This window comes from Corvus kubaryi, unplaced genomic scaffold (genome assembly GCF_017639235.1).
Source record: "Corvus kubaryi isolate FWS band 111438036 unplaced genomic scaffold, C.kubaryi_AGA036_p1.0 37397, whole genome shotgun sequence".
Lineage (NCBI taxonomy): Eukaryota > Metazoa > Chordata > Aves > Passeriformes > Corvidae > Corvus > Corvus kubaryi.
Window position 1 is genome coordinate 5,464,247 of NW_024581136.1, and position 26,804 is coordinate 5,491,050.

At 38.3% G+C, this 26,804-nt stretch overlaps 2 protein-coding genes across 5 annotated transcripts in view; one reads left to right on the top strand and one right to left on the bottom strand.

The window, feature by feature from the left end:
• COL4A4 (collagen type IV alpha 4 chain) overlaps positions 1-20,363 on the bottom strand; it is a 66,593-nt gene extending 46,230 nt beyond the window's left edge. For both annotated transcript variants that reach the window (XM_042041801.1, XM_042041800.1), the window contains exons 1-7: positions 20,224-20,363; positions 16,284-16,466; positions 14,314-14,353; positions 12,385-12,462; positions 3,077-3,211; positions 2,134-2,178; positions 358-474 (exon numbers count right to left, since the gene is read on the bottom strand). In XM_042041801.1, the coding sequence (XP_041897735.1) occupies positions 358-474; positions 2,134-2,178; positions 3,077-3,211; positions 12,385-12,462; positions 14,314-14,353; positions 16,284-16,339 (471 nt within the window). In that variant the 5' untranslated portion in view covers positions 16,340-16,466; positions 20,224-20,363. The remainder of the gene's footprint in view (positions 1-357; positions 475-2,133; positions 2,179-3,076; positions 3,212-12,384; positions 12,463-14,313; positions 14,354-16,283; positions 16,467-20,223) is intronic.
• Positions 20,364-20,445: 82 nt separating this feature from the next.
• The window catches only part of COL4A3 (collagen type IV alpha 3 chain), a 56,152-nt gene continuing 49,793 nt past the window's right edge, over positions 20,446-26,804 (top strand). For 2 of the 3 annotated variants that reach the window (XM_042041803.1, XM_042041804.1), the window contains exon 1: positions 20,447-20,571. In XM_042041803.1, coding sequence (XP_041897737.1) covers positions 20,491-20,571 — 81 coding nt within the window. In that variant the 5' untranslated portion in view covers positions 20,447-20,490. Of the gene's footprint in view, positions 20,572-26,804 lie in introns of all 3 variants that reach the window. The other variant, XR_006018314.1, reaches the window with a different exon arrangement.

The following is a 26,804-nucleotide window of genomic DNA, read 5'->3' on the forward strand; positions in this document are numbered from 1 at the left end:
TTTTTAAGTTACCTCATGTATGTCCCTACTAGTAATACTTTTAAGAAATTTCAAGTACTGATGAATGGCATGGTGGTTTCAAGCTACTCCTTCTCAGCTGCTGTGGTTACATTGTGGGGAAATAAGTCAGAATTTAACTGTCAAGGCGGCTGCATGTACTTCAAGGATATAGGAGCTTATTTCACATTCAAGCTTAATCTGTTAAGGCAGTGTGTTTCACTCCCATTAACCTGAGTAAGAATGCTGGGGAATTCCCTGTGCAGCAGGGAAAGCTGATGCCATAGTCTAAGAGTAATTTTAAGAGTTGTTAGCTTGGAGAGGAAATGCACGTGTACAGTGGGAATGCCTTTCACATACATAAGGACCTCTTGGTCCTATATAACCGTTTTCGCCTGGAAATCCTGGGTCTCCCCTTGAGCCATTGCAGCCATCCAAACCATGCTTGCCTCTGGGTCCTTCCCTTCCTGGGAGTCCCTGAAAGACAGTTTAATATTGATTAGAAATACACCATGATTAATGGGGAATTACTTTTTAAATTAACAGAACAGTTCAGAAACAAATGTATCTCAGATCTGAATCAGATGACATCTCACAGTGATCCTGGTTTCATACTCTTTTGCATTAGAAATGTTTTCTCTTCTGAATAGAATTTTTTGTGGTGTAGAACAAATTATGTAAGTCTTTTGTTTATTTGGGTTTTTTGATGCATAGCAAATATAACAGCGACAACACTGGTTAAGAGGACTAGACTGTGTTTTTCACTTGAGTGAAAAAGTAATGTTCTGTCTTCTCAGAGAATACAGACTCTTTGCTCTCTAGCAAAGAGTCATTCTTGTGGCTGTAAAGCTGGAAAAAAACCACAAAAGCCATCTCAAGCAGCCTCATGTTTTTAAATCATTAGGATAAAACAAGGAAAAATGGGACACAGCTTGACTCAGGCACACAGTAATCACAGAGATAGTGATTTTTCTAACCTAGCAAGAGCTAACCAGTGTCCATATAAGGCTTAGCTCTACTAAAAATGAGGAACTGGACAATGAAAACAATGAGATTTTTCTTGGAATGATCTTCCTGTTGGAGACAAAAACGGTTTTTCACAGAATTAAAGATTTTTGTTGGGAAAAAATATTAATTTTGACTCAAAATTATTTTTTAGGAGGCAATCTGAAAAATCATCAAGAAAGTATCCTGGTCATTTGCCTGAAATGCTTTTGTCAATTCTGCCTTCTTCCTGTCTGTAAATTCTTCATTCTAATTTGTGGACACTGTTTTTAAATTAACATTTTTTGCAAAAAAAATATACATTTTTTGGGAACACTTCTTTTTTTTTGGGCCAAATTTTGGCCTTGTGACCTCTACATTATCAGACATTTTGGCAACAGTCCCACTATCAAATGTGGACAGCTGACAAGCAGATGCTACAACACCCACTCAGCTCTTGGTTCTGTTTTCACTTTCAAAATTAAACGTTTTAACTTTGTTTGATCCATATGAAACTAGTAACATCACAGGAATTCAGTTCTAGTAGAGTATTTTGAAAAATTCCGTATCTAGATGTTATTTCACCAATTTTCACACTGAAGAAGACATTCGTAAAAATATATAATCACATCCTTATAAAGATATATTTAGGACCCACTGTGCTTATTCAGTCCTTATTTAGGTTAAAATTACTGGACTCAGTGGCTGGAGTTTTCCTGCAAAAGGACTACCAGCAAAAATGAGAATCAACAAAAACCAGTGCATCATTTGAGATATTTTCAGAGATGTTAAGAATGCAACAAGGAGACCACAGTCTGTTAAAGAGCCTGAGAAAAGAAATACACTGCTTTCAAGCCTAGCTCTGACACATGCTACGTGGCCACGGGTAGTCTCTGCCTTCACTGCCCCACTCCTGCATGAACATTCTGTACCTATCTCATTGGGATTTGGTGGCATTTGTTATCAATAGTAAACACAGTTTAAGTTAACCTAGTTTTTTTACATTTTTGCAGAACATGTAACTCTGTGAGAGAAATTATATCAATAAGTATAAAGCCAGACAATTTAGTGAATATATTATTCTGTTATAGGATTTGCTATGAATTTATAGGAACTGTAATTTTTATAAAGAAATATTTGTTTAATACCTACAGGAACACCATCTAAACCAGGAAATCCTGGGACTCCAGTTGGCCCCTAAAAACAGGTGATATGAAAAAACAAAGTTGATGAAGTCATTAACTCTTAAAAATAATGAAAAACAAGAATATGTGGTACTATATAGCAAGAAACAAAAAACCAGTCTTGTTTGACATATGAATCAAAAGCCATAATTTTCAGAAATTAAGTATCTGAAAAAACTTCTATGGGCTTAGCAGAAGACTAGTGCCAATAGTTACCCATGTAACCGATGGTACAGGACAACTGTCTATTACTCAATAGCCATTCATTCTCCAAAGATTATAAAATTACAGAGAAGGGGAACTTGCCTGTAACTTATAAAATATTTCTGTCTGTAATTTCACAATCCTGCTCCTGTTTTGATACTACCAGCAGCGCAATTTTTGCTTACAGCATTTACATTTCAGTTGTGCTAGATACTGACATTAGTGATTTCACTCACCCTCTGAGATCAGTCAAATTAGACCATTAAAACTAATATGAAGTACCAAGACCAAGGGATTTTACAGATATGAAAAACAGGAATCTGAACTGCAATTTATACTCTCTTAAGTGGTAATAAAATTCTGTTTAGTGCAGTGCTTTTAAAAGCACCATACTGCTCCCTCCAACTCTACATTTCTACACCTTCTTTGAGGTTAAGGGGATGACACAGTATGTGACAATCAGAGTCTGTCTATTCATCATATTTTATGTCTTCTGACAATTCTAATTTTGCAATCCACAGCAAAAAAATCTCCTAAAATATTTTTTCAAGAATTAATTTTATGTAATTAACTTCTGTGAGAATTTTGTGTGAGCAAGAGTATAGTTTGGCAAATGTTTTTTTGGTCATTCAGGTTCTGTTTCACTTATCAACATTTAACATTACATACTGTATACACCTAAAAGAGCTGTCTGTGGTGTTTCCTACCTTATCACCATTTGTTCCAGCTGGCCCAGGCTGCCCATTCTCACCTCTCTGTCCTTTCTCCCCTGGCAGACCAGCTGGTCCTGTAGATCCCAAGGGCCCAATTGGACCTTGAGCTCCCAGCTCACCAGGCTGACCCTGAAAAGAGTCCAAAGTGAATGACTACTGCTGTAAACTCCACAGCAATTCAGAGATGACTCTGTGGATAAAACAAGGCTTACAATGTATAAATATTCATGACTCAAAACAGCTGCTGGACAGCCTGCAGAACTGTCCCATGTGTTAGGTGCTGTAGGAACACAACCTTCAAGTTTAACAACTTGCTCAAGGCGATAATTTCTTTTCACCTTCATCAGATCTCCAAGACCACCTCTCTGAGATGGCTGGGATAAACTGCAAATCTTCCTGGCTCCACCAATATAAGTATCACCTTTTGCAAGCCTAGGACTCCGATGAGCGTTGTGTTTTCCCACCAGAAAAATGAGGACTCATTTTAGACAAAGAGACTTTGTACACAATTAGAACAAACCAAGAGAGTTCCCTCTTTCAAGTCTCAATATGCCAATTATCTTAAGTTTTTCTAGCTCACATTTTTCATAATCACTCTCATATCCTAGTGCCTCATTTAAAACATGCGAAGTTTCCTGGAGAAAAAAAATAATAGTCATTAGCCAACATATTTACAAAAAGTATCAACTTTAATAGACTGTGTTAAAATGGGTTGGGAGGTTGAAGAATGTAACTTATCTAAAAAAGGCTCTAAATTGAGTATTTGTACCTTCATTACCATACAGATGATCTTCACAGATTTTATTAACTTTTCCAAGGTAATATATATTCTCCTGAAGCAAAATTACTTCCCATGCCAACTGCATTTTTCAGTTTATAGCACTGGTGTGGAGTTGTTACAGATTTGTTGCAGTTTTTGTTCTGTGATGCTAAACAACTATTCAATCATAGATTCAAAGTGCTGAATAAAGCAACCTTTCTAATCAGGCTTCCCATGTGAGCTGTCTACACTTCCACCCTACAAAAATCTAAATATTTATAGGACTTTATTTCTCTTACTCATCTTTTTCATTTTCTATCATTATCCTTGTTTACCTGTAACTTGTTCTGTTTCCAAACTGAAAACTGTTTTGCTTTCTTTCCAGATTTCATTCATTAATTATAATAAAGTATTATAACTATAATTAATTATATTAATTATATATTATATATAATCAATACATAGTTAATAATTTATTATAGTATAGAATTAATTATTATAATTAATTATAATACAGTATTTTAAAAGAGAGCAAAATGGAGCCCCATGCATTCCTGAGAAAACCATATGGCTTTAGGACCACTTGAGGGCAGTAAAAGATATTTCAGTATTCACAGAAATAAAACACTATATCTTTATTTCTATGAATGGATTGAAGGAAAAAAAAAGATGGAAATGAAAGATTGTAAGAAGATATGTAGCTTCAGGAAACAAAAGAACTGAATGCTTGCTTCTCAGTGTAAACTTTTCAGCAGGCTGAATCTGTCTGGACGAAATCTTCCTTTGTGAATTACATGCAGGAAACTAAGCCTCTTTTTATTTATTTTCTACCTGTCTTTTTAAAATCAGTGTGATTTGACAGTCGGACAAGAAGTGAAAAAATGTATGGTATGCATCATTCAATCAAATCAGCAAAGCAACAGAGAAGATAATTTATTACATGTTTGGACAGGAACATACTGTAGGTTTATGCCACAGTGGAAGTAGGACTGGATGACCACTGGCCCTTAAGCTATGAACAGGAACTTAGTCCAGAGGGTAGGAAGAGAAGTCCTACACTTAGAAATAAGGACTACCTGAAAAAAGAATTCTCACATGACTCGTGTTCCATTTATCTTTACTCGTTCCTCTCACTTCAATCTTGATCCTGCTTCCAGAGAAGTCACTGGCAAAAATTCCAGGGCAGAATCAGCATGTTGTCTTCTCTAACAGTTACAATATTCTTGATACCAGAATTTGAGCAGTGTAAAATATTATGCAAATTAAGGGCTCCTGGTATTAAAAGCTGATGATTCTGCATCCTTGTTAACAGTGAATGGACAGTCAGGATTCTGGGTGTTGGGTGTTTGCTTGCATGAACAGTTGCAGCCTGTCTACCAGCAGTGCCTTGCACATTCTCTGTTAGAATGAATTTATTAATTAAAGTACTTTTAAGGCAGCTATTATGCCCTTTAAATACTTGGCTGAAAAAAAGAACTGGACAACCATTTTAATTAAAGCATAATTTTGAGTACAAGTGAAATGAATGAAACCAATAATAAAATACAACTGTTTGAACCATTAACTTTACTGGAAGTGGTATGGCTTTTTAGTACTCTAAACTAGCTATCACCTTGCAAACGCATCATTCGTCAACAAGAAAAGAAAAGCATAAGATATTTTGCACTAATTTTTTCATGTCTTTGTCTTTTAATGCATTTTGTTGACAACAGGTTTCTGCACCAACTTCAAGATTTTTAATTAATAGTGTATATACTCTGCATTCAAGAGTTGAAAATTTTCAAAACATGTTATATCCTTTGGACAGTTAAGAAACATGATTTTTATTGCACTCAGAAAAAAAGCTGAGACACTGTAGACATTCTACGGTAGTTATCATAATTAACAAATAAACACTTCCAGGACATGTAGTCCTTTAGGTTGATGAAATGTCTTCATCTGCTGCTACCCTGTGAATTTAATTGACTCCATGGTCTTCAGTGGAAGGTAGTGAAGTCATAGAACAGAGTCACTGAATTCAGAATTCACAATGGGTTTGGCAGCTGATACAACTTTAGCATGCCATGTGAAGCTGATGGATTCTCTCTCTTTCTTTTAGCTCAAAGACTGATAATGACTGGGAGCTTTGTTAAGACCAAACTGATACCATGTCATAACATCTATTATCACATCTATTATTTGTGCCCATCCAATGTGACTACCACAGCATTACAGTCTCAGGACAGCTGTAAAAATAAAGAGGATGAAGGTAGTCATGCTCATGTGGAAATGACAAATTAGCTCAGATAAAATGAACAGAATATTATGCCCGCTCTGCCATCTGATGCCAATAAATTCCTCTAGGTTTTCAGTGCCTTGTTAATTGTCTAGGTCAGGAACTACCCATGCCAAGACTACAATCTGTTATTTTAGCATATCCTGGGCTTGACCTGCAGTAAGAAATTGACTTTAGGCAAAACAAGGCTGTATTTTTTTTTAATTAACTATGCTTCCCAAGACTAAGACTGCAAATACTTCAGAATCATGCAACAAAACATTTAATACTGTTTGGAAAAGGCAATGGACAAGGTTATTTGGAATTACTTTTTTTTTGATGCCTGAGACTGAAGAGTACCTGATTTTGAGAGTGCCTTAAGCACTTAACTCTCTCAATACAATGTTTTAAAGGAGTCTTAATTAGAAATAAAAAAACTTTGTGCTACTTGAGTGAATTCTGTCTTGCTTCTTACTATCAATAAAGTCAAAAGAAGCCCAGTTATTGCCTTCAATTAGGGCAGTACCCTATGTTACAGGCTATGGAGATATACCAGTGATATGTGAAATGCACTTACCTTCTGTTTATAAGAACAAAAGTGAAAATGCCCAGCAACTCCACACAGATTGTAGGCAAATAATACAGCAACCCTTTCCACTGTGGACTGGTCTCTGGCTTGTGACTGTAACCAGTCTTTCTCATTTCACCAGGAGCAGGACAGAGCAAGGAAGGAAAGTAAAGCAGTCTCTGGGCAAGAGAGGAGTGCTCACAAAGGCATTTGGAGAGATATTTTATTTTGTAATTTGCTTAGTGAGGTGGGGGCATCCACTGCTACTCTAAGCTCCACCCATGTCCTCTCCCCTTTTGGAAGAGCTGGTCAATTACAAAGCAAAGCCACAGCTTCCAGGGCTTGGAGGGGTGTCCATTCTGGGAAGATTCTACTCCTCACTGTGTAAGACTGGGACCAAGCTCATTTTCACTGTAAGTCAAGGCTCAAAAAACCCCAAAACAAACCCTCTTCTAAATATAAACTTAGATTAAGATGAGATAAATCTGGAAATCATACAATTTGGCATTAAATCCAGTCTCTTGTCCTTAATAGACCAAATTAAAAAATTTCTTTTTCATAGCTTTTTAGCCAAGTAAATGCAGTAATAATACTTAGAGCTTGAGTTTTCATAGAATGGTTTGGGGTGGAAGGGATCTTAAAGATCAAGTAGTTTCAAACCCCCTGCCCAGTAAAGCAGGTCACTCAAAACCCCATTGAACCTGGCCTTGAACACTTCCACGGATGGGGCAGCCACAGCTTCTGTGGGCAGCCTGGGCCAGGGCCTCACCACCCTCACAGTAAAGAATTTCTTCCTCATATCCAACCTAAACCTAATCTCTTTCAGCCTGAAGCCACTATCCCTTGTCCTGTCACTACAGGTACTTGTAAACAGTCTCTCTCCATCTTTCTTGTAAAGAACATCTGAACCATGCTGTAAACTATTGGAAAATTTGGCAACTTCTCATCATATTTTTCAATGATATAATATGCTACAGGAACAAAATACCTGATGAGGCAGCTTAGTATTCACGGTGATACTTCACAGAAGCAAGACAAATCATAATGAAGTGCTGAAAACATTATTCACAATGTATACTTGGGTTTGCGTTTTAACCCTGTGGGACTATGAAAAGAAAAACTATCCAATAAGCCAGTGGGTGTCACTGTTGTGTTAAACAAACTTAACAAAACATAACTTAGCACTGAAACTCTTAACTGCTAATGGCTGAAAGCAGAGAGCTACAAATAGAGCATTGTAGACCACAAATAATTAACATCAGATTAGCTAGTAAAATAAAATTGAGTTTTGCTCTGAACCATTTTATTAAAACAAGCCACCGATAAAAAAGAATGGTTTTGCAGAGTTTTATCTTGGTTGATGTGGAAAAGCTTGGCAATCTGCAGCAACTGAGAAAAAACACCATTTTCAGTACAGTAGGACAGGGGAACCAAAAGTATTAAGAAAAGAAAAATGCTCAAGAACAAAAGGAGAGATAATTTAAAGAGATCAAAACTTGAAAAATTTTTAAAATGTCTAATATGAAAAATGCTAATTTACAGATGCTGTAGCTGGGCATCCTATACGAAGAACAACCTCAAAGAGACCTTACAGTGGTTGGTGTTATTCTCCTTACAGACTGGAGTGTTTCTGTTCCTATTCCACATTCTGGTAAGCAGGATCCATTCCCTACCACTTCAAATCCTAACTTCTGGAGTCAGAGAACTGCCTATTCCTCTGCCCAGTTTAAAAAAAAAAAAAAAGTGTGGTCTGCTTCAGATATAGATTTAGGGGTCTCATTTCTCTGAGTCTGTTTTACAGAAAAACATAATATGGTTCTCAGTGAATGTAAGTGAAATGCAAAAGAGATGTTACAGAAATGTATAACTGGTCTCAGGAATCTTCTGCTTTAAAACTTAAAACTAATGTACTGGGAAAAAAATTATCAACAGGTAAGAGGCAAATAATGGGAGAAATCTGGATTTCCTCAGATGCTAGTGTACATATATCTCTGATAGTGGATTTGAGACCAAGTAGAAGGATTTTACATATTTATTTCCTGAGTGTGTAACTTGAAGATTCAAATACAAGTACTGGGTATTCCATGTGAATGACAGATTGACACTGCATACTGACATGCAAAAAAAGTGTGGTTTGATAAATGCCTCTTACTCCCCAAAACAGGCAGAATTTGCACAATTTTCACAGTTAGAACATTTAAAATATGTTTACACTGTGCTGTAAATTGAACTCACATAACCCATGGAACCTACTAAGGCAATTTGGCAACTCACAAGATCTACTGGGGAGATGTTACAAGAGAAGCAGTGCCAGAGGACTGACTTACTCACAGGTAACTTTCCTCATTCTTACCCCAGGACGGTGCATTCTTGCCCTGCAGTGACTGACTGATAGCAGCTGACTTCCTAACTTACCTGTGATGCCCAAGTGACTCAGCATCTCTTGTGAATGCTTACTCCTTATATCTGAAATGTCAGACAGTGTAAAACCCTCCTCTTAGATGCTGCATTCTCCCCTACACTAGGACAAAAATAAGCCTCTTGCTTCATCTGCAAAAGAACAAACATTGGTCCTGCTGAGTTATATTTATTATTCACTTTGATCCAGGCATTTCACATGATCCCATAGAAGCCAGAGCAGGTTGGGTCATGAATAGATGCTTGCTTCCCAAATCTACTTAACTAAAAACAAAGCCAACGGAATTGAATAGGATCAAACTCTGGGGTCAGCACAGGACAGGTTTACAATTGGTCAGTGCTAACTGCAAACATTTTTTTAAACTATCTAAATTCTATTAGAGCAGCCAGCATTTTTGGAAGCCTGTGATACAACACTGCAGGAGTTTTCTAGGAAACAACTTTCCAATGCAGAAAAAGAGGATGAAATGGTGGAAAAGGTTTTATTAGGTCTCTAATGAAAATTGAAATCACAGACTTTATGGCCTACCAAAAAGGAAGAGGGGAGGGGAAAAAGAATCTAAAAAGTCATGTACTGGCATATATACTTTCACCAATGATGTTTTGCTTCATTTATCTGTTCTACAGTTCTGAAATCTCTAGGTATGGTACCACACAGTATGGGCAAAGAGATTTAGCAGCACATTTTAATGGTGTCTTATGGAAGAAAGAGTCCTTTTGAGTTGTGACATAAGATCAAAAGATAAACAATATAATGTAAGACTAACTCCAAAAAGATTGTAATCCCAATTGAACAGAAAATTTCATTGTGATGTGGACAATTGTAATGATATACTACCAGCAGTAGTGACTAAAATGTTTTTTCAGACAGTGATTTCTTGCTAATGAATAGGAGTGCAAATCTATTTATTGCACAGACTTACATATGGTTGAGCGAATATAAAAGGACAGGTACACAAGCTCTTCTAAAACTCAATAGAGTGACTGATGTATAGATATAACGGTTTTATTTAAATATTTAATGAAAGTTCAGCTATTTGCTTCTACTTTTCTTTAAACTTGCCCAGTATCAATACATTCAAGTCTGGTCACTGCAGTTTCATTTTCTTATTCCCATGGTCAGCTTTTCCATAGCTAAAACCTCAGTTATCATTATCAGGTCTACTTAAAATGAAGAAGGCTTTTGATGTTGAAATTTAAAATATTTTCAAATGGGCAAATAGAAGGCAAAGTCGTAATACCAAAAGTTCTGAATATTTAGGTTTGTGTACTGTACAGTGCCAGAGGCTTTTAATGATCATTTATTTCTTACACTTTTGAGACAGGATTGAGGAAGATGTAAAACTCTGAGGAACCAGACTCAGAGCAGGATTCAGACAGAAAAGCAGATAAAGCAGATGTTTTACATTCTAGGAAGCTAGCAATAAGATAAACAAATCTTTTATTTTGTAATGAGTAGTCTCCACAAAAGCTCAGAGAGCTTTGCTCAGAGAGCAAAGTTAGTGTGTCAGAGTGTAAAAGCAGAACACAGCAAACTTTAAAAACCAAAAGAACTGTAGGATGAAAGACAAGATTAACTAATCCTATAGAAAATTATTCATCACCATATATTAGTATAGAAAATATGTGCAGTAATCTATGTGAAGCAGTGTTTAGTTAAGCCATATTTCATGTAGGGTCTGAAGAATACTTCTGTTTCTAGCATATGGATTACTATAATTGACTATACTAAATATATATTCATATTACATTGGAGATACTTTGCCCATTATTCATCAGGGTACATGTACATCCTTATTTCAGAGCTTTTTCAGAAAATGGTACAATTCTCAGATTTTTTTTTTGCAAATTTACATTTGCAAAACAACATTAAATTTATTTTGAAATATTTATTACGCTTCTATTTGGCACTTAGGTCCAGTTCCTTGGAATTATTTAGAAATCTAACTGCAAATGCATGAATCATAGTACAGTTTACCTGTGATGAGGACACCTTAGGAAAGAGCCAGAACAACTGCAGGAGGTGTTTATTATTGACTGATTATGGGCATGTAATTCAGAACTTCCAGGCTACTGAATGAGAACCCAAATCAGGGGAATTCCCCCTAGTTTGAAAGTCAGTTGTTTTTAAATGGCACTTCAGATCAGGTTTTTGATATCCAAAACAGTCTATTCAGTAGCACTGAGAGACACTGCAGTGGTACCAGTCAAAATACTGTTCCTGGGATGCCCTTTGTTAGCACAGTGTTACAGAGATATACGCATCCTAGGCCTCTATTATGAAAATCCTACAGCATGGGGGACTTTCACATAGACATAATCCTGGAGGATTAGGATAGGATCCAAGGACACCAGGACAGTGATCATGACACAGCAAAGCGTGCAGCTAACTGCAGAAGCACAGGAAGAAAAAGGTGTGTCTTGCTTTTCTGGCAACTCAGGTTGTACACAAAGAAATCGGGCATGTGGCTCTTCCAAAACTGATCCACCATGTTCAAGTTTTCTAAACCTAAACGTAACCATTAGTACTTTGGTAGAAAACAATTTTCATCACTGACAATTTTTCAGTTGATCACCAATCAGGACATACATACATATACATATGTATATAACTTTTATATATATATATAAGTTTTTTCCTCACACAACATTTAAATTATTTGCTATCTCTATATAGAGATGTATTCTGAGAAAGAACAGCCAAGATAAAAGTCTTCACAGGACATATTTTAATTAACAATTAGCAACATGCACAGTTACTAATTTTAGCATGTAATGTGAAAATGCCTTAGAGTTGTTTTATAATTATTCATATGACAAAGACAATTCAGATTTTTTTAAAGTTAGTATTTTAAGTGAGTAAAATAAAAAGTCTGCAAACATTTTCAGAGTCACCTAACCCAAACAAGAAATAACTAAGTTCTCAAAAACCTAGAGAATGGCATGGACATTCTCTCTTAAGCAGCCTCTTATTAGAAAACAAGCATAGATTTCTATAGTTTACATGTATTAGGAATTACATCTGTCTAACTCCTAGAGTGATCTCATAGAATCCTTAAATACAAAAAAGGCACCATAATTAGTACCAATCCAGTTTACAAACAAAGTTCTTTACGAACAACTTTCTTCAGTGACAGCTGTACTTGATACCAGTGAAAGAATTATGCTAGTTTGTCAGATGTGTTTGTGTCTGAATTTTGGTTTAGTGATTTATCAACCATGTTGATTTTCAGGAACAACAATGTGCACAAAATGAACAGTATTTACAACAGTAATTGTCATTCATTCTAATCATCACTTACCCTTGATCCTTTTTCTGGAAAGCACCGACAAACTGAACAATCCTGTCCCCCACATGGATCAATATATGCATATCCTCCCTAAAAATTAAAAGTTTATGGATTTATCAATGCACAACAGACAACAATTACTCCATCAAATATTGTCAGCTGGACATATTAGCTAATTAGAGGATTTTCAAGGCTAAAGATCTCTCATCAACATAAACATGCTGGCAAGGTAGAAGCAATAAGTAAAAGCTTATTACTGTTGCTGTAGAAGGTGGAAGATCTTAACTACAAGTTATGTTACATAACACTAAGTATTACAGCCAATGTAACTTAGGAAACCAGCTGCACCCAGAAATACATTTTAACAGAATCAGAATTTTATTTGCAATAATGTGAAATTTGTAACCCATCACATTATTTTATGAGACTGTTTAACTACAATGAAACTATAAAAGGCAAAACAAGGTGAAGGAGCAAGAAGTTCATTCAGACATAAAATCTTGAATTTAATTCTTGTCTATTAAGTGAAACAAAGTATACACATGGTGTAATTATGCATTGCCTACTATGAATTTACTTCTTTCTTGTATTAAAAATTTCCGTTATTGTCCTCTTAATAGCAAAGAAGTGACTGCTTTGTTTCATCAAATTGCAATGAAAAAAAAAATATTCAAGGGGAAATGAAAACACAACAAAATGTAAATTCACTAGTGTGGTAAGTGAACATGATTTCATTATTCATTTCTATTTTCCCAAATGTAGTAATAAACACACATCATATGCACTTACAAACTTAGTTGGAATGTCCACTAAATAACATTATTTTTTCAGTAAAACTGTAAATTATAAAAGATATTTTTAAAAATATTTTAACAAGGAAGTAAAAGATTTAAGAATAATGTAGGTAAACAAGTAAATGGTGATAAAAAAAGTATTTCCTTAGTGTGGGTTTTCATTATTATCAAGGTCAAGATTGTTTTGTTACTGGTTTTAATACCCAACAGAACACTAAAGGCTCATACTTCAATGTTTCAAGGAGTAAACACTGACAAATTTTAGATAAGGAGGAAAAATTCTGTTCTATCTATAACATTTTTAAAATATCTGGAATTCCCAAACCTCAGAACATGAGGGTATGATGGTCTCTTTCACAGACTACTTGTTTTTCACACACTGCACTTCCCATGAAATTACTAATCCACTCCACACTAGTCTCTCACCGAGTTGTTAGAATCTTACCTCTCCTGGAATGTCAATAGAGTACAAGTTTCCAAAAACAGAACTGTTACCCTTTCTTCTGATTGAACACATTTATTTTTTTAAAATATGTCCATTTTCAACATAAAATAAAAAGGCATGAGTTTGAGAATTTAAAAAAAAGCCTCTACAAAAAAGAGCTTCTAAATATTTGAAAGAATACAAAGAGGATGGACTTGAAAGAAGTTTCAGTGAGGGCATTGCAAACATTAGGGTTATATGAAGGCCAGTACAGAGAGGATAATAAAGTAGATATTGAAACTATATCATATGTGAAATTTTGGCTTCAGAGCGATGGGAATGTCCATGGAAACCAGTTTAAGATCTAAGCTAACACAGAGAGCAGAGCTTGAAAGCTAGAATTGACATGTGCCCTAATGCAGAACCATCAAAGAGACTTTATGAGGAGGGAGACAGACTCAGTGAACAAGAAGGGTTTTCTACATGCAGCTTTCCAAGAGCACCTAAAGATGCCAGAATTAGAATCTAAGAAACTCCAGAGCATAAAACTGCAAAATAGATAAGCTGAGTAGCAGAAAGGAAAGTCAGAATTGCAGAAATACAGAAAGGAACATCACAGTTTCCCCACAGAACTAGAGGTCATTTTGGTGCATTTGGTGTTACTTGTTTGAACTGTACCATCCTATCACTCACCTCTCTAAAGCAAATATTAATGTCACTTACCCCATCAATTTCTTGAGTTGAAAAAACAATCAGTATCCACCTGATTTAAAAGAAAAAATTAAATTAAAACTAAACTTATAACATCAAATCTTCCCAAAAATTTAGTCTGTAGAAAGTGAGAAGTGATCAAGTGAACACACGATGAAGTCCTGTTTGGGGTGCCTATATAGTATTTTTATAAGGGGTACACACCATCAAGAAATGGCCAGCCTGTGCTGTAAATATTTGTCTTTTTGGGTTTGTGAGACTGAAGACAGACACACAGGCATGAACAAGAGTACGTAAAAGTCCTTACAACTCCCCCTTGTAACCTATTTCCAATCCCACAATTGCAAAGGGCTAGAGAGGAACCACTCCAGACAGATTTCTCCATGGACACCATGAAGTGAAGACTGAGTAGAGATAGGGATGATCTGCATCTACCCTAAAATGAGTTAGCTGGTGCTGTTTTCTTTTGCTCAGAGAGGGAAAGAGAAAGCAGAGCGCAAAGCCACATACAGAACAGCCACATGATTCCAGAGCAGCTTCTGGGGAAGCCCAGCTCCATGCTAACCATTGCTAGTGATGGACTGTAAAGTTGAAAAAAAAAAAAAGAATAAACTAAAATTAAAAGTTAGCTCAAAAATTCTGCAGCAATACAGGAAATAAACATTCCTTTTAATTATTATTAATGCTAATATTATTTTTACTAAGAGCTAAGGTGCTTACTCATTATATGGAAAGATAAATTAGACACAGCCATAGCATACAGACTGCTGTGTACTATTCTACAGGCTACAGTGAAGCCTATATCAAAATTACTCCAACTTTGCAAATATACTAAATTTTACTAAATGGGCATTTAGTAAAATTCCCTATTGAGATCAACTTCTGTTCTTTCTGTGTTAGTCATATGGTCAACTCTTAGAAGCACTAAGAACTGTGCCAGCAAACCCCCAATTACTCTCCCTGATTATTAATTATTCATAGTTTAAACTGGAAATAATATAACCTGTATATGATCTGATATTTACTGATAAATTCAATACTGAAAGCATTAACATGTTTTAGCCATTTATGTACATTTACTCCATATACTTTTTACACCTGTGTTGCCTGCTACTCATTTTCAAATACAGATTTTACTGCAACAAAATATTTATGAAAATAATTAGTAGCAACTGAAGACAGAAGATGCTGTCCCTTGCTAAATATGAAATGAAGGACTGATTAAACAATGTGAAACTGCCAGATGATCAGCTACAGCAGTAAATGGTGGAGAAGTCTTCTGCATACCAGTGGTTCATTGTTTAATGCATCAAGTAAGTTCGTGTTGGAAGGATTTAACTTCACAGGAACACTTCAACCAGGTAGCAGGTAATACTGTTGTTCTGTGATTGTTAATAATTTAACGCCACTTTTGCTTCGACAGACAGTCCCTGTAAATATTTATTCCCATACCAAAGTTGACCAGCTGTGAGTTATTTTTTATTTAGGAAAACACCAAGTTCTCATGAAGCTTTTGCACAAGTGAAATAGAAATCTGATTATGTTTTTCTTGATACATGGTGCTGCAGTCCCCCCTTTTTCCAGCCATATACAGCAGGCATGTGTTTACCAGATTCTCTGCCATTTCCAAACCTCTGCCTCCTGAAGCCAGGGAGATGTTCCCTATGTAATTGACTCAGCAGAGACTGTTAGCGGTAAGTCAGTCACAAATAATGCAGAAAAAAGGCAAGAAGAGCTGCCTTGGAGAGACTCAGAGTTATAGTTCCTGTTTCCTACTACTTAAATAGCATAGAACCTGAAATTCAAGTGGTATAAACTTATAGACCAGTAATTGAACTCAAAATAAATTATCACACAGGCTTATCAAATTTATGACAGGCCACAAATTATTTAACTTCTGATTTCTTATTACTGTTAAATTGATAGCTAAGAATATATCTCAGTGCATCTGGTTAAAAAATGTAGTGATCTGTAAAACTCACCAGGCAGCTGTGATAAGCCATTTAATCCGTTCAAATGAATCCTTTGTTAATGCCATTCCTGCTGATTGAGGATTTGTATATGCAGCACTTTTTTTTTCTTTAAATGGCAGGTCTTCTCTTTCCTTCTGTTCATGGATGGTCTATAAACACTGTTCCATAATGGTGTTGTTTTCCCCTCTGAACCTGTTTATATTAAAATATACGTGAATAATTACTGGATAACCAAAAATAAGTCTTAACCATTTATCTGTGTTACACGGCACAGCTTTGTGTTGGCATTACATTATGTTCTTCCTATTCAGGCCACATTTTATTTTATCAGCAATCCAATTATTTCAAGGGGACTATAATGAAACTGCAGATCAACATAAAAAGGGGTACAAGATTTCAGCCTAGAAAAGATAGTCTTCATTCTGTGTTTAAAATAATGAACAAAGAGCATCTTGCATCATTATTTCATAAAAAGCTTTCATAGCCACCATTTTAGTTAAAGGCATTAAGACAAAAGACGCAACGCCTATCTATAGTAAAAAACCTAATGAACCTTAGAACACAAATCCTCAAGAAAGTATTTGCTATAGTTTTAAGACCAGATTTAGCAGCAGCAGCTTTTGCAAACTGGGCTGGACCAATCTGTGCCAGAATCTGAGCAAAGGAGGACCACTCTGAATGCAGAATAAGCCATATGCATTTTCATCTAAGAGCTCTACCCATATGCATGGACAGATGACAATCATTACCTAGAGATTTTTAGCTTTATTTTTCGAACATTTTTTCTACAGATTTTACCAGGATTTAGGAAGCTGGAAGCTCTGTGGGCAGGACTGACCAGCGGCCTCCACAATCCCACACAGTCAAATTTTGCATACATAAATTGCATACATAATACATAATTTGCATACATAGTGCATCCCTAACCTATGACTTATGTCCAACAGCAGTTTTATGTGCTGCTCCAACCTTTTTGTAAACCCAAGCTTCACAAATCCAGAGACATGGCCAGGTCATGTACAAACTTTTATATCTCCCAAATGAAAAAAGAAGCTGCAATCCTTTGTAATATGGCATGTCTGGCAAATGAGTCACACTGGTTATTTCAGACTGAGGGTTTAAGAGGCTGGGCTTCTCCTAGGTTAGCACAGATTATCACAGGCTTCTGCTTTTTAGTGCTCCAGTATTCCAAATGTGGGGAAATCATTTTGAGGAGACTGAACACTGACTAGAGTGAATGGACAGGGGTTTGCCTCCTTTGGAGAAGTCTCCTGAGTAGGCAAAGACAGTCTGCTCCTGAGCAAGGAGTAAGGATGTGAAGTGCAGCAAACTGGCTGCTCTCTGATAGCTGTTCAGGCAGCAGCCATGTGTTTGTTAAACATGTGAGGGTACAGTTCTTGAAACATTACCATATTGCTTTCTATTCTTTAGATAGTGTGGCATCTTTTTAACCAGAACTAATCTATAAATAATATTGACTCCTGTGTGTATGCACAGTACATCCAAATCCCACAGTATGAAGAAGAGACTTTGTAAGCTGCTGTGCACTGACTGATGAATAAATAGCCTAAAGGCAGCCAATCCATGCTGCAAGATCACTCTCTACATGTATTGTACAGTACTCCATTCATCTGTCAAATTCTTACACTCTTGCTGTGCCCTAGCTCCCCATCTGTAAAAAAAGAAAAAAATAACAACATCCCTAATAAAAAAATAATATTCCAACAGCATTCCTACCTCACTGATTTTTTACATTAGTAATATAAACAATATAAGCAAAATTGTGAGGCAATACAATATTGCAGGGACTGATTGCCTCGAATGGAAAGTCCAAGCCAGTCATAAAGTGTTAGACTTTGCAGAAATGTGTTCCTGTTGCCCACTAGCCATCTCATTATTTAATTATCCAAACAGCTTCTGAAAATTAAGAAGAAAATAAAAAAGAAAATTATATTTGGTACATTTGCTTTGTATTAGCAGTGAAAGTTTTATTTTCAGATTAAGATCCATTTTCATCCAACTCATTGACACAGTTTAAAATAATACTTAATGCATGAGTGGAAGACTTGCAACCCTCTGCTTGTTATTTTGTCATGGCTATTTAAACCCCATCGTTTTCCAAACAAGTTGAAGTGTTCAATAGCTAATACAGTAACAGAAAGAATACAAGGTGTTGTCTAGATTGATGTGTCAAATTGTCACGTTTTATGTTTTTGAAGCAATCACAACAGTTACCTCAATAAAATATACCCAGAATAGCACACTCACTGCCACCAAAGGAATAGGTTTCATATGAGATCACCAAACCTCACCTCAGCCTCAGAAAAAAGAAGGGGAAAAGCTGGCACTGTAACATAATCTAGATGTTTACTTTCTAGACAAGAATTGAGAAGCAAGAAAATTTCATTCTCAGTAACTCTGCTAAAGACCGTGGAACATGAGCTATAGTTTGAGGCAGACACACAGCTACAGTTATTGAGATATAAAAAATTGGAGCAGTCCTAACTGTATTCTCATTACATCCAAAGGAACCAATCATGTGCTGGGGCACTCTGCATAGAAATTGTAATAATTTCAGAGGACTGATTACACCGTCTTCCACTGTAGTCTCTATTGCTCTGACCTCATTGTCTCGTAGACAGGTTCTGCACCTTTTGTTTCGACTTTTGTATAAATGAGTGTCTACTACCTTCTCTCTAACACCAGTACTTCTCATGTTAAATTCCACTAATGGATACTATTTCTTCTACATGGTCACCATCAATCTGGCCAGAAAACGGGGGAATTCTTTTCCTTTCTCTCCATACCTTGCTGTCCATACCAGCTTGCTCTCACAGATGTTGGATATTTTAGAGTCAAGTTGTTTTAACATGATTCTATGTACAAGATATTTGGTACTGAAGATAATGCTCACCTATTCCCGAGGCATGTTCTTACTAGTAGTACCGAACTTTTTGGAAAAGTAGCTTCTACTAACCAGCTGACAGTATGGTCTACTGAGTGGAGATCCAGCTCTACTCTTCTGCCTGTCAGAGAAGCTGTTTTACAACGTTCTGTGGCTAGCTTTCTGCTCATGAAAGCCTTTAGATTTGTATTTCATGAGTACTCCTAGATTTATATACACATATCATACACTTGCTTTTGCTTTATCACTTCTAGTGCTAAAAAAACCTGTAATGTGGGATTTCCTGTACAGCATCCATGAACACTACAGACAAGGTAAAGTTGCTGTGGCTGGGACTGCCAACATGCTTTCTAAGTTTGCACCTTTTCAAAACAGCACTTTATTTGGTGAAAGGTTACCTTGAGCATGCAGCACTTCTGTCAATAACATAAATGTGGTAAATTTTACACATTGTCAACACTACATATCACAATTCCATTCGCAAAAACTTTGTATCGTATTACGTGAAAAGCCTGGGGAGAAACATTTCTCGCTGCTTTCCATTTATGCGGTGGGGCATAAATCCCTCTGGGAGTCTCCTCTGTCTTATTAAGAAAACGCTCGAGGGAGCGGAAAGCGTTGCTGACGGAACTCCCGTCCGTGCCCGGGAGCACTCCGGCAGCGGCGGGATGGCCCTGGGGGCCCTGGGGGCCCCGGGTGCTGCCGCCGCCTTTCCCGGTACCGCCTCGCTCTAGCCCGGTTTCACCATGCCCTTCTCCCCGCCGGAACCCAGGGCCGACCCCGCTCTGTGCGAGCGCAGCCCGTGCCTTGTTCAGGCGGTGCCCGGGGCCAGCCCCGGCCGCGCTCCCGCCGCGCAGCCCCGGCCGTTCGGGCGGCGCCCGCCACCTGCGCCCTCACGGCGGCGCGGGCGGGGGACGGAGCCAGCCGGCCGCCCGGGACACCTCCCGCTGTCCCGGGACGGGGCTGCCCCTCAGCGCGCTGCCCGGCCCCGTCCCGAGGAGCGCCAGGTGCCTCCGCCCGGGGCTGCCCGTCCGCGGCGCTCACCTCAGCTCCCAGGCGGGAAAGCCCCCGACACCTCGCTCACTCCATGCCCGCTGAGGACGGACGGACGGGCAGGTGGCGGCTGCCAGCGGTGCCCAAGGCAGGACGCGCGGGAGGGGTGAGGGGGTGGAGGAGAGGCGGGGCCGCGACGAGGGAGCGCTCAGGAGGGTGCAGAGCAGCAACCCTCCGGCCAAAACCCACGGGAGGGTGGGCGGGGGGTAGAATCGAAGTGCCCCGGGACGCGGCGCAGGCAGCGCCGAGGAGGGGGGGATGGCCGGCGGGGGCTGCCCCGGCCGCCTGGCGCCGGTGCTGCTGCTCGCCCTGCTCTGGCCGGGCCGCGCCGCGGCGGAGGTGAGTGAGCTCCGGGACGGGGCGGTGGCGCGGGGTGCCGCGGAGGCTGCGGCAGGACCTGGGGCAGAGCAGGGCTCGGCCCCCGCTCCCCGCTGCCACCGCGCTGCGTTGGCCACTGGTGAGGAAGGAAAGGTGAATGCGTGTGTTTCAAATAATGCGCCTCCTTCGTGCCAGGTACGCGCGCCCGGGCGAGGCGAGGTGAGGTACATCTTACCGAGCTGCGGGGCGGGGATGAGAATGGCAAAGAAGGCGCTGCGCGGGGCACTGTGTGCCCGCTGGCCTCAGGAGCTTCCCGCCCTTCCGGCTCAGGGGACGGCACGGGGTGGGATGGGGGCTCCGTCCCGCCACCCGCCCGGGAAGCGGCTGCGGAGGCCCGGCCTGCGGGCGCAGGGGATGTGGACGGCCAGGACGCAGCGGTGTGGGAGTGGATGGTCCTCGAGGAAAACACCTCCGGAGCGGCACTTGCCGTCCGGACCATCTGTGCCACCTTCATGACAAAATCATTTTACAGGTCGTCTTTCAGGCTTAATGATGAGTGTCCATCACCGTTTGGTTAATAAATTCTCCTAGATCATATTGTAGTCTTTCTGAGTCTTTCTCCAGTGTCTGGTTATAACGATTGGACTGTATGTTCTCAGTTGGGAGAAGTTCAGTCAACTGTGAGGGTACACGGGTCAGTGTAGCTCTCAACATTTCTAGCAGTTACTAAACAGAAAAGTGCCGGTTTCAGTAAATTTCTGGTAACCATCAAACACATGAAACTGACAATTTTAAAATACCTGATAGATCTAAAGCACAAGAAAATGCCAGTTTTAGTAAATTTCAAGTTCTTTCTCCTGTAATAGTCAACAGTGTTAATTTTTCCTTGCATGTATGAGTAAAGCTCTAACGCTATACATGAAAATCTTTACTGCCTATCAAAACATTTTGAAGTTCACCTTTATAAGGAAAAATAGTGATCTTGTACTTTGTTGTTGCTAAAGCAGAGCCACGTTCTGCTATAATTATCTGAAGCAGTCTAATTAGTAATTATGTTTCTTCTAAACTCATGAAGCTATTTCACTCACCCATTCTGGGTAGTGTCTGGAAACAGCATAAGCACCTCACCCAATAAGCTAGGTTTTTTCATGGCACTCTAAGTTGACTGGCAGTCAAGTTCAGTCATTTAACAAAGATCTAATTGTTTTATTTGTCACGGAATTAAAATACCTCTTAGTTCTTATGTAGAGCAGAGGTACCAGATCTATTTGCAAAGTATGTGTTTTCTGCAGTTGTTTCAGGCTCTATCTAGATCTGATGCTTACTGTAAAGCAAGACGTGGAAGATTAACAACTGAAGACCTGTCTCTCTCTTCTGTCCAGTTTGCTGGGTTTTTTTCCATTCTCCTCTTCCTCTGCTGATACCTGCCACCCCATGCCCTTGTTGCTCTGAAGAGGTGGATATCATCATATGGGCTTCTGGATGGCTTTTAGCAAGCACAGGCTGTGTTCCGAGAATGCCCCCCCCCACACACACTTTTTCTAAGCCTCTCTTCTGGCAGTTTTGTCTAAACTCCTAATTAAATATCAGTGGCTACTGTAACTGACATGAAATAATTGATAAATCATTGCATCTTGGCTAAACTGTTCATTGCAAAGAAATAGGTATAGTTAATGTTGTAAAATTATGCTAAACTTTCATATGAAAATAAATTTATGTTTGACCAGCAGGCAATACTTCTGCTGTTTGCATCAATTAAAAAACGTTTCAACATAGAAAATTTTAGGTGTAGCTTATTCCTGAAGACAGGAAAGCAAATTATTGACCTGTGCCTGCTGCTGTTTATACAGCAAATTTTAGTCCTTGTAGCTCTTCACAACTTTGTGGCACCTGCTAGGGAGTATTATTGTCTGCATTCTTGGCCACTAGCATGCTCTAATCACATCTTCTGAAAACTCAGCAGAAGTAGCATCTTCCCATGTCAAAGGCTTTTCAGCCACTTTGATGTATTCCTTGGCTTCAAATACTGGTGTTATAATTCTTCAGATTCTTCCACTGTTCATTTAAATATTTTAAAATAATAGTGATCATCATCATCATCAATACATTTTCACAGGGTACAAGATTCTTCCTGTTCTTCATATTTTTTTTTCTCTCAGAAGAAAAAAGGATTTGCTTTTTCATTGCTTAGTTTTGTCTAACAGCACCTGGAACTGATAGTGCCTTGATGCAAATGTACAATTCAATTAATTCCCTTAAGTGTGTACTGTCTTTTGATACCATTTATGCACTTCTTGTATATTTTCAAATTAAACACTAATCTAAAAATGTTCCCTGAAATTTGTTGTTTCAAATGACATGTTGTTTCAATTTTTCCTAATTGGAAAAGTATCTTGCTCAAGTTCATTAGTACTGAATCCATACTGCTGCTTTGTGGCATTGATCATTTTTATGTTGGCATCATGTTAGTATTTGTTCAGAACAGAGTAAGAGAGTTTCTGCTTGAGCAAGATCACTTGCTTGCACCTCATCTTACTACCACTTTTTAATTTGTATTGTAAATACTGTTGCAATGTTTGTTAGCTCACAGGATAAAATTAACAGCACCTTATTATATTTTTGCCTCCATTATGATACTTCATATTTTTCATCGTGCACTGGCGGCAAAGGAGGAGACATAACAAACTGGGTGACTGTAGGACTTGGGAGGATCTTGCATCCTGTTTCTCACACATGTTGTCTCTTACTAGATGCAAGGGTTCATATGTCACAATTAATTTCATTTCTTAAAAATGTTAGAATTTGCATACATGTACTTAAAACAAGTATTCTTTGCTTCCTAATAGCAATTTTTTTTTCTTGATTATATGTGACCTATATTGCTGTCACAAGTAGATCTTAATACATCGCTCTGGAAGGAGAAAATGTTCTAGCTCAGCCCATGGCCATCTCCAAGGCTGGTAAGAATGTGATGCAGGCTTAGTTTAACCAGGAATCAAAGTGTTAGAGGCACCAAGCATCATGGTGAGAATGTTCCTTCTCTGGCAGCCTTCAAAAGCGCCCAGGTTCTTTGCTGCACAAGCAGCTGAGAAGGGAAGATGTGCACCTGAATATACAAGGGAGTTTACTGAGTGTGTTAAAAAAACAAGTCCTTTGTGCAGTGCCCTCTTTGATTTGGTTAATGTGCTCCCAGCTCCAAAGTCAAGGAGGCTGTTACTCTGATAACTGAGTCCAACTGCTAGACTGTTCTGCTCCTGATTGCCTCTACATTTATTGTAATTCAGCCATCACCTCCACAGAGAAACAGGACAGTGTCACAGCACTGCAGAGCAAGGCTTTTCCTACTGGGCCAAGAGAGTTAGCATAGATTAGCAGAGTTACCCTAATGTTTGTGCATCAAAATTGATGGAGTTCTGCTTGTTTACAGCACATTGCTCTGATGGCCAAGAAATGTGAAGTATGCCTATGTGTGTGCTGCATCATACAACTGAAAGATGAACCTTCTTAGGTGACCTTAGTAAACACCTGTGAAAATTGAACTGTTGACACTTGATGCCTTTTCTAGAAAACCTACATGATAAATACATATTTAAGCAAAAGCCTATAATTCAAGTTATTTTGCTGGCTGGATAATACCATTAAAATTGTTAGAGTAGGCAGGCAAACACTGGTTCTTTCTTCACTGCTTTGCATTTCATAGAGATAGAACCATTTTATTTGTGATCTGTGCTAGCATATCTTCTGCGATACCTAGATTTGTCGTAACAGATCTTTGAAACAAAATACTTTGCTATTAAGTGCAACTAGTATGGGATGTCCGGTCATCTGTTTTACTGTCACATTCTCACCCTACTGCCCAACAAAGTAATACTAGAAGTATGTTGGCATGGATTGCAGGAGCCTAGGAGGAAGGTGAAATACAAAAAGGCTTTTTCCTTAACTGTTTGCAGCCCCAGTCCCTCATAGTCACACTGAAAAAGTTGCATTTTGTCACACCTAATGTATTTTTAGTTCCATTTTCATTATTTGTCATAGCAATTTCGTGATAGGGTACAAGTCTCACAGCTTTACAGGTTTTCCATTTTGCCTGGTTTAGTGAAGACCTTTTAGCTAGGGCTTTGTGCTGCATTTTTCCACAGATTATTTTGGAGGAAGCTGCAGGAAGAAGTGACCTTTAATTTTTTAAAATCTGTGAAATCCCAGAGCCTTTCAAATCAGGGGAAACCAAAGCCTGTGCAATAAGCTTCCTCTGAACCAGCTACTGTTGCTTTTATTGCTATTTGCACCACTTAACAGAAGATGCACACCAGGAATTTTATGAATATACAAATATACAGGCCCAAGGAGACAAAAATTATAGTGAATACCATTCCCACACTCAACATCTGGGAAGAAATACAAAACGTGCGAAGTAATGCTAACCATATTATGGTAGGTAAGCAAAAATTCACTAGTTAAATGGTGTGTATTCTTTGTTACTAGATTGCTCTTTTAAGGTGACTCTTAGGAAGGAAGAGCACGGATGAATAAGCTGATTAAACACCCTTAAGAGTTCTCTACACAAAACAAAATTCTGCGGCCTGAACTGCCTAGTCTTTTTTCCTTGGTGAAAAGAAAAATATTTATTTCTGTTGTCCCCATGTCCACTTCAAGGTCAGGAGAAGAAATCAACCCCAGAGGTGGAGTCTATGGCTCTGTCTTTGGAGATTTTACACATGTGAATATATCAGGAACAGTTTGGTTGCATTTCTGATAGTCCTTATCACAGTGACTTCCGCTCTAGTGAGATGATTTGAACAGTAAGGTGTCGGTCATTATAAACATAAGCATCAAAATATTCTGTGGTTTAGAAGAAGAAGAAAAAGCATCATTCTCTTTGTCTAAAGAGAGAGCAGTTCTGTATCTTCTCTTTATAGACCAAAAGGAATTTACACACATACCACCCCACCCCCACCCCCCAAAACCAGGAGATTTAAGAGCCTAAACATACAGTTTTCCAAAACTGCACACAATATGCCAACTCTACTTATATAGATACTGAGTAATTTTAGGCAACATCTACAAAATAGGCCTTAGTGGCCATCACTACAGAGCTCACAAATCATCTGAGTTTGTGAAAACTCAGTGTGTTTGTTTTTTTATGAATTAAAACATTTTATCTGTTTTATCCGAGCGCAATGATGATGATGTGTGCAAAGTGAGGATTGCTGAGCCCTACTGTTCTCACACTTCCTAACTGTTCACTGATAGTCTGTTGGAGAGAAGGGAGAAGTTCAGTATAATTAATTGTGCTGTATCTGCTTGAAGGAAGAGTATGGTCTGCACCATGGGAGTTGCATGTGGAACATACTCCCAATGACAGCATGGTGTATTTTCCTGAGAATAGTATGAACAGCTATGTTACAATGGTTTTTTGCAACTTCTGTTCAAACAGGCCCATTCACAGGAAAAAAAAGATAGGCTGTTCAGTAAGTATATCAACAAAAAGGAGGCAAGAGATACCAGAAGTTCTCCGAAAATTTTATTTCCATCTGGCTTATAGTTTTTAACCTAAGGTTTATGTTAATGCTTTTTTATTGTTCCAGGTCTGGATACTTATGAGAGATTTGGCTAATGCTGAAAAATTGCTGTTATACAAAGTTGTTAACCAACAGATTTTTGCTGTAAAAACGATGAGAATTTTTTCAAAATGGTTTAAATTTCTGAAGTGAAAAAGGGGTTCACACACACGTTCCCCTTGGCATAATATAAAGTTGTTTAAATGTTCACATACAGAAGCTTCTTCTATTTCTCTCTACATGTAATTTAGCTTAGTTGGTTTGAAATACCATTATAAATACATCTTTATATTACATGAACAAGCAAATCCCTTCCGAAAGAGCTCATACCAGTTTAAAATTAAGGATGTAAAGTAAGGAAGTTCTTACCAAGTTCAGATAAAATGTGTTAACATCGTGTGACCACGAATTGTGTATCTGTAAGTTAAACACAAAGTCCTGCTTCTGTGAAATGTTACGTTTTACTATGATCACAAATGTTTGGGACTTCTCTCCTGCACCTCACACTGAAAGCAGTACATAACAGTAATACAAGACCTATGTCACCAACAGGGCATTTTGATTCAATAGTTATTCCCTGAGCAAGGTTCCCATTACAAGAGTTTAATGGAGCTTATTCAACAACTGCACTGCCTGTAGCGGAACAGTTGTCTCCTGCTGTGTCCTTGGAGACCCAGTCTCTCTGTGTTAGTTGCT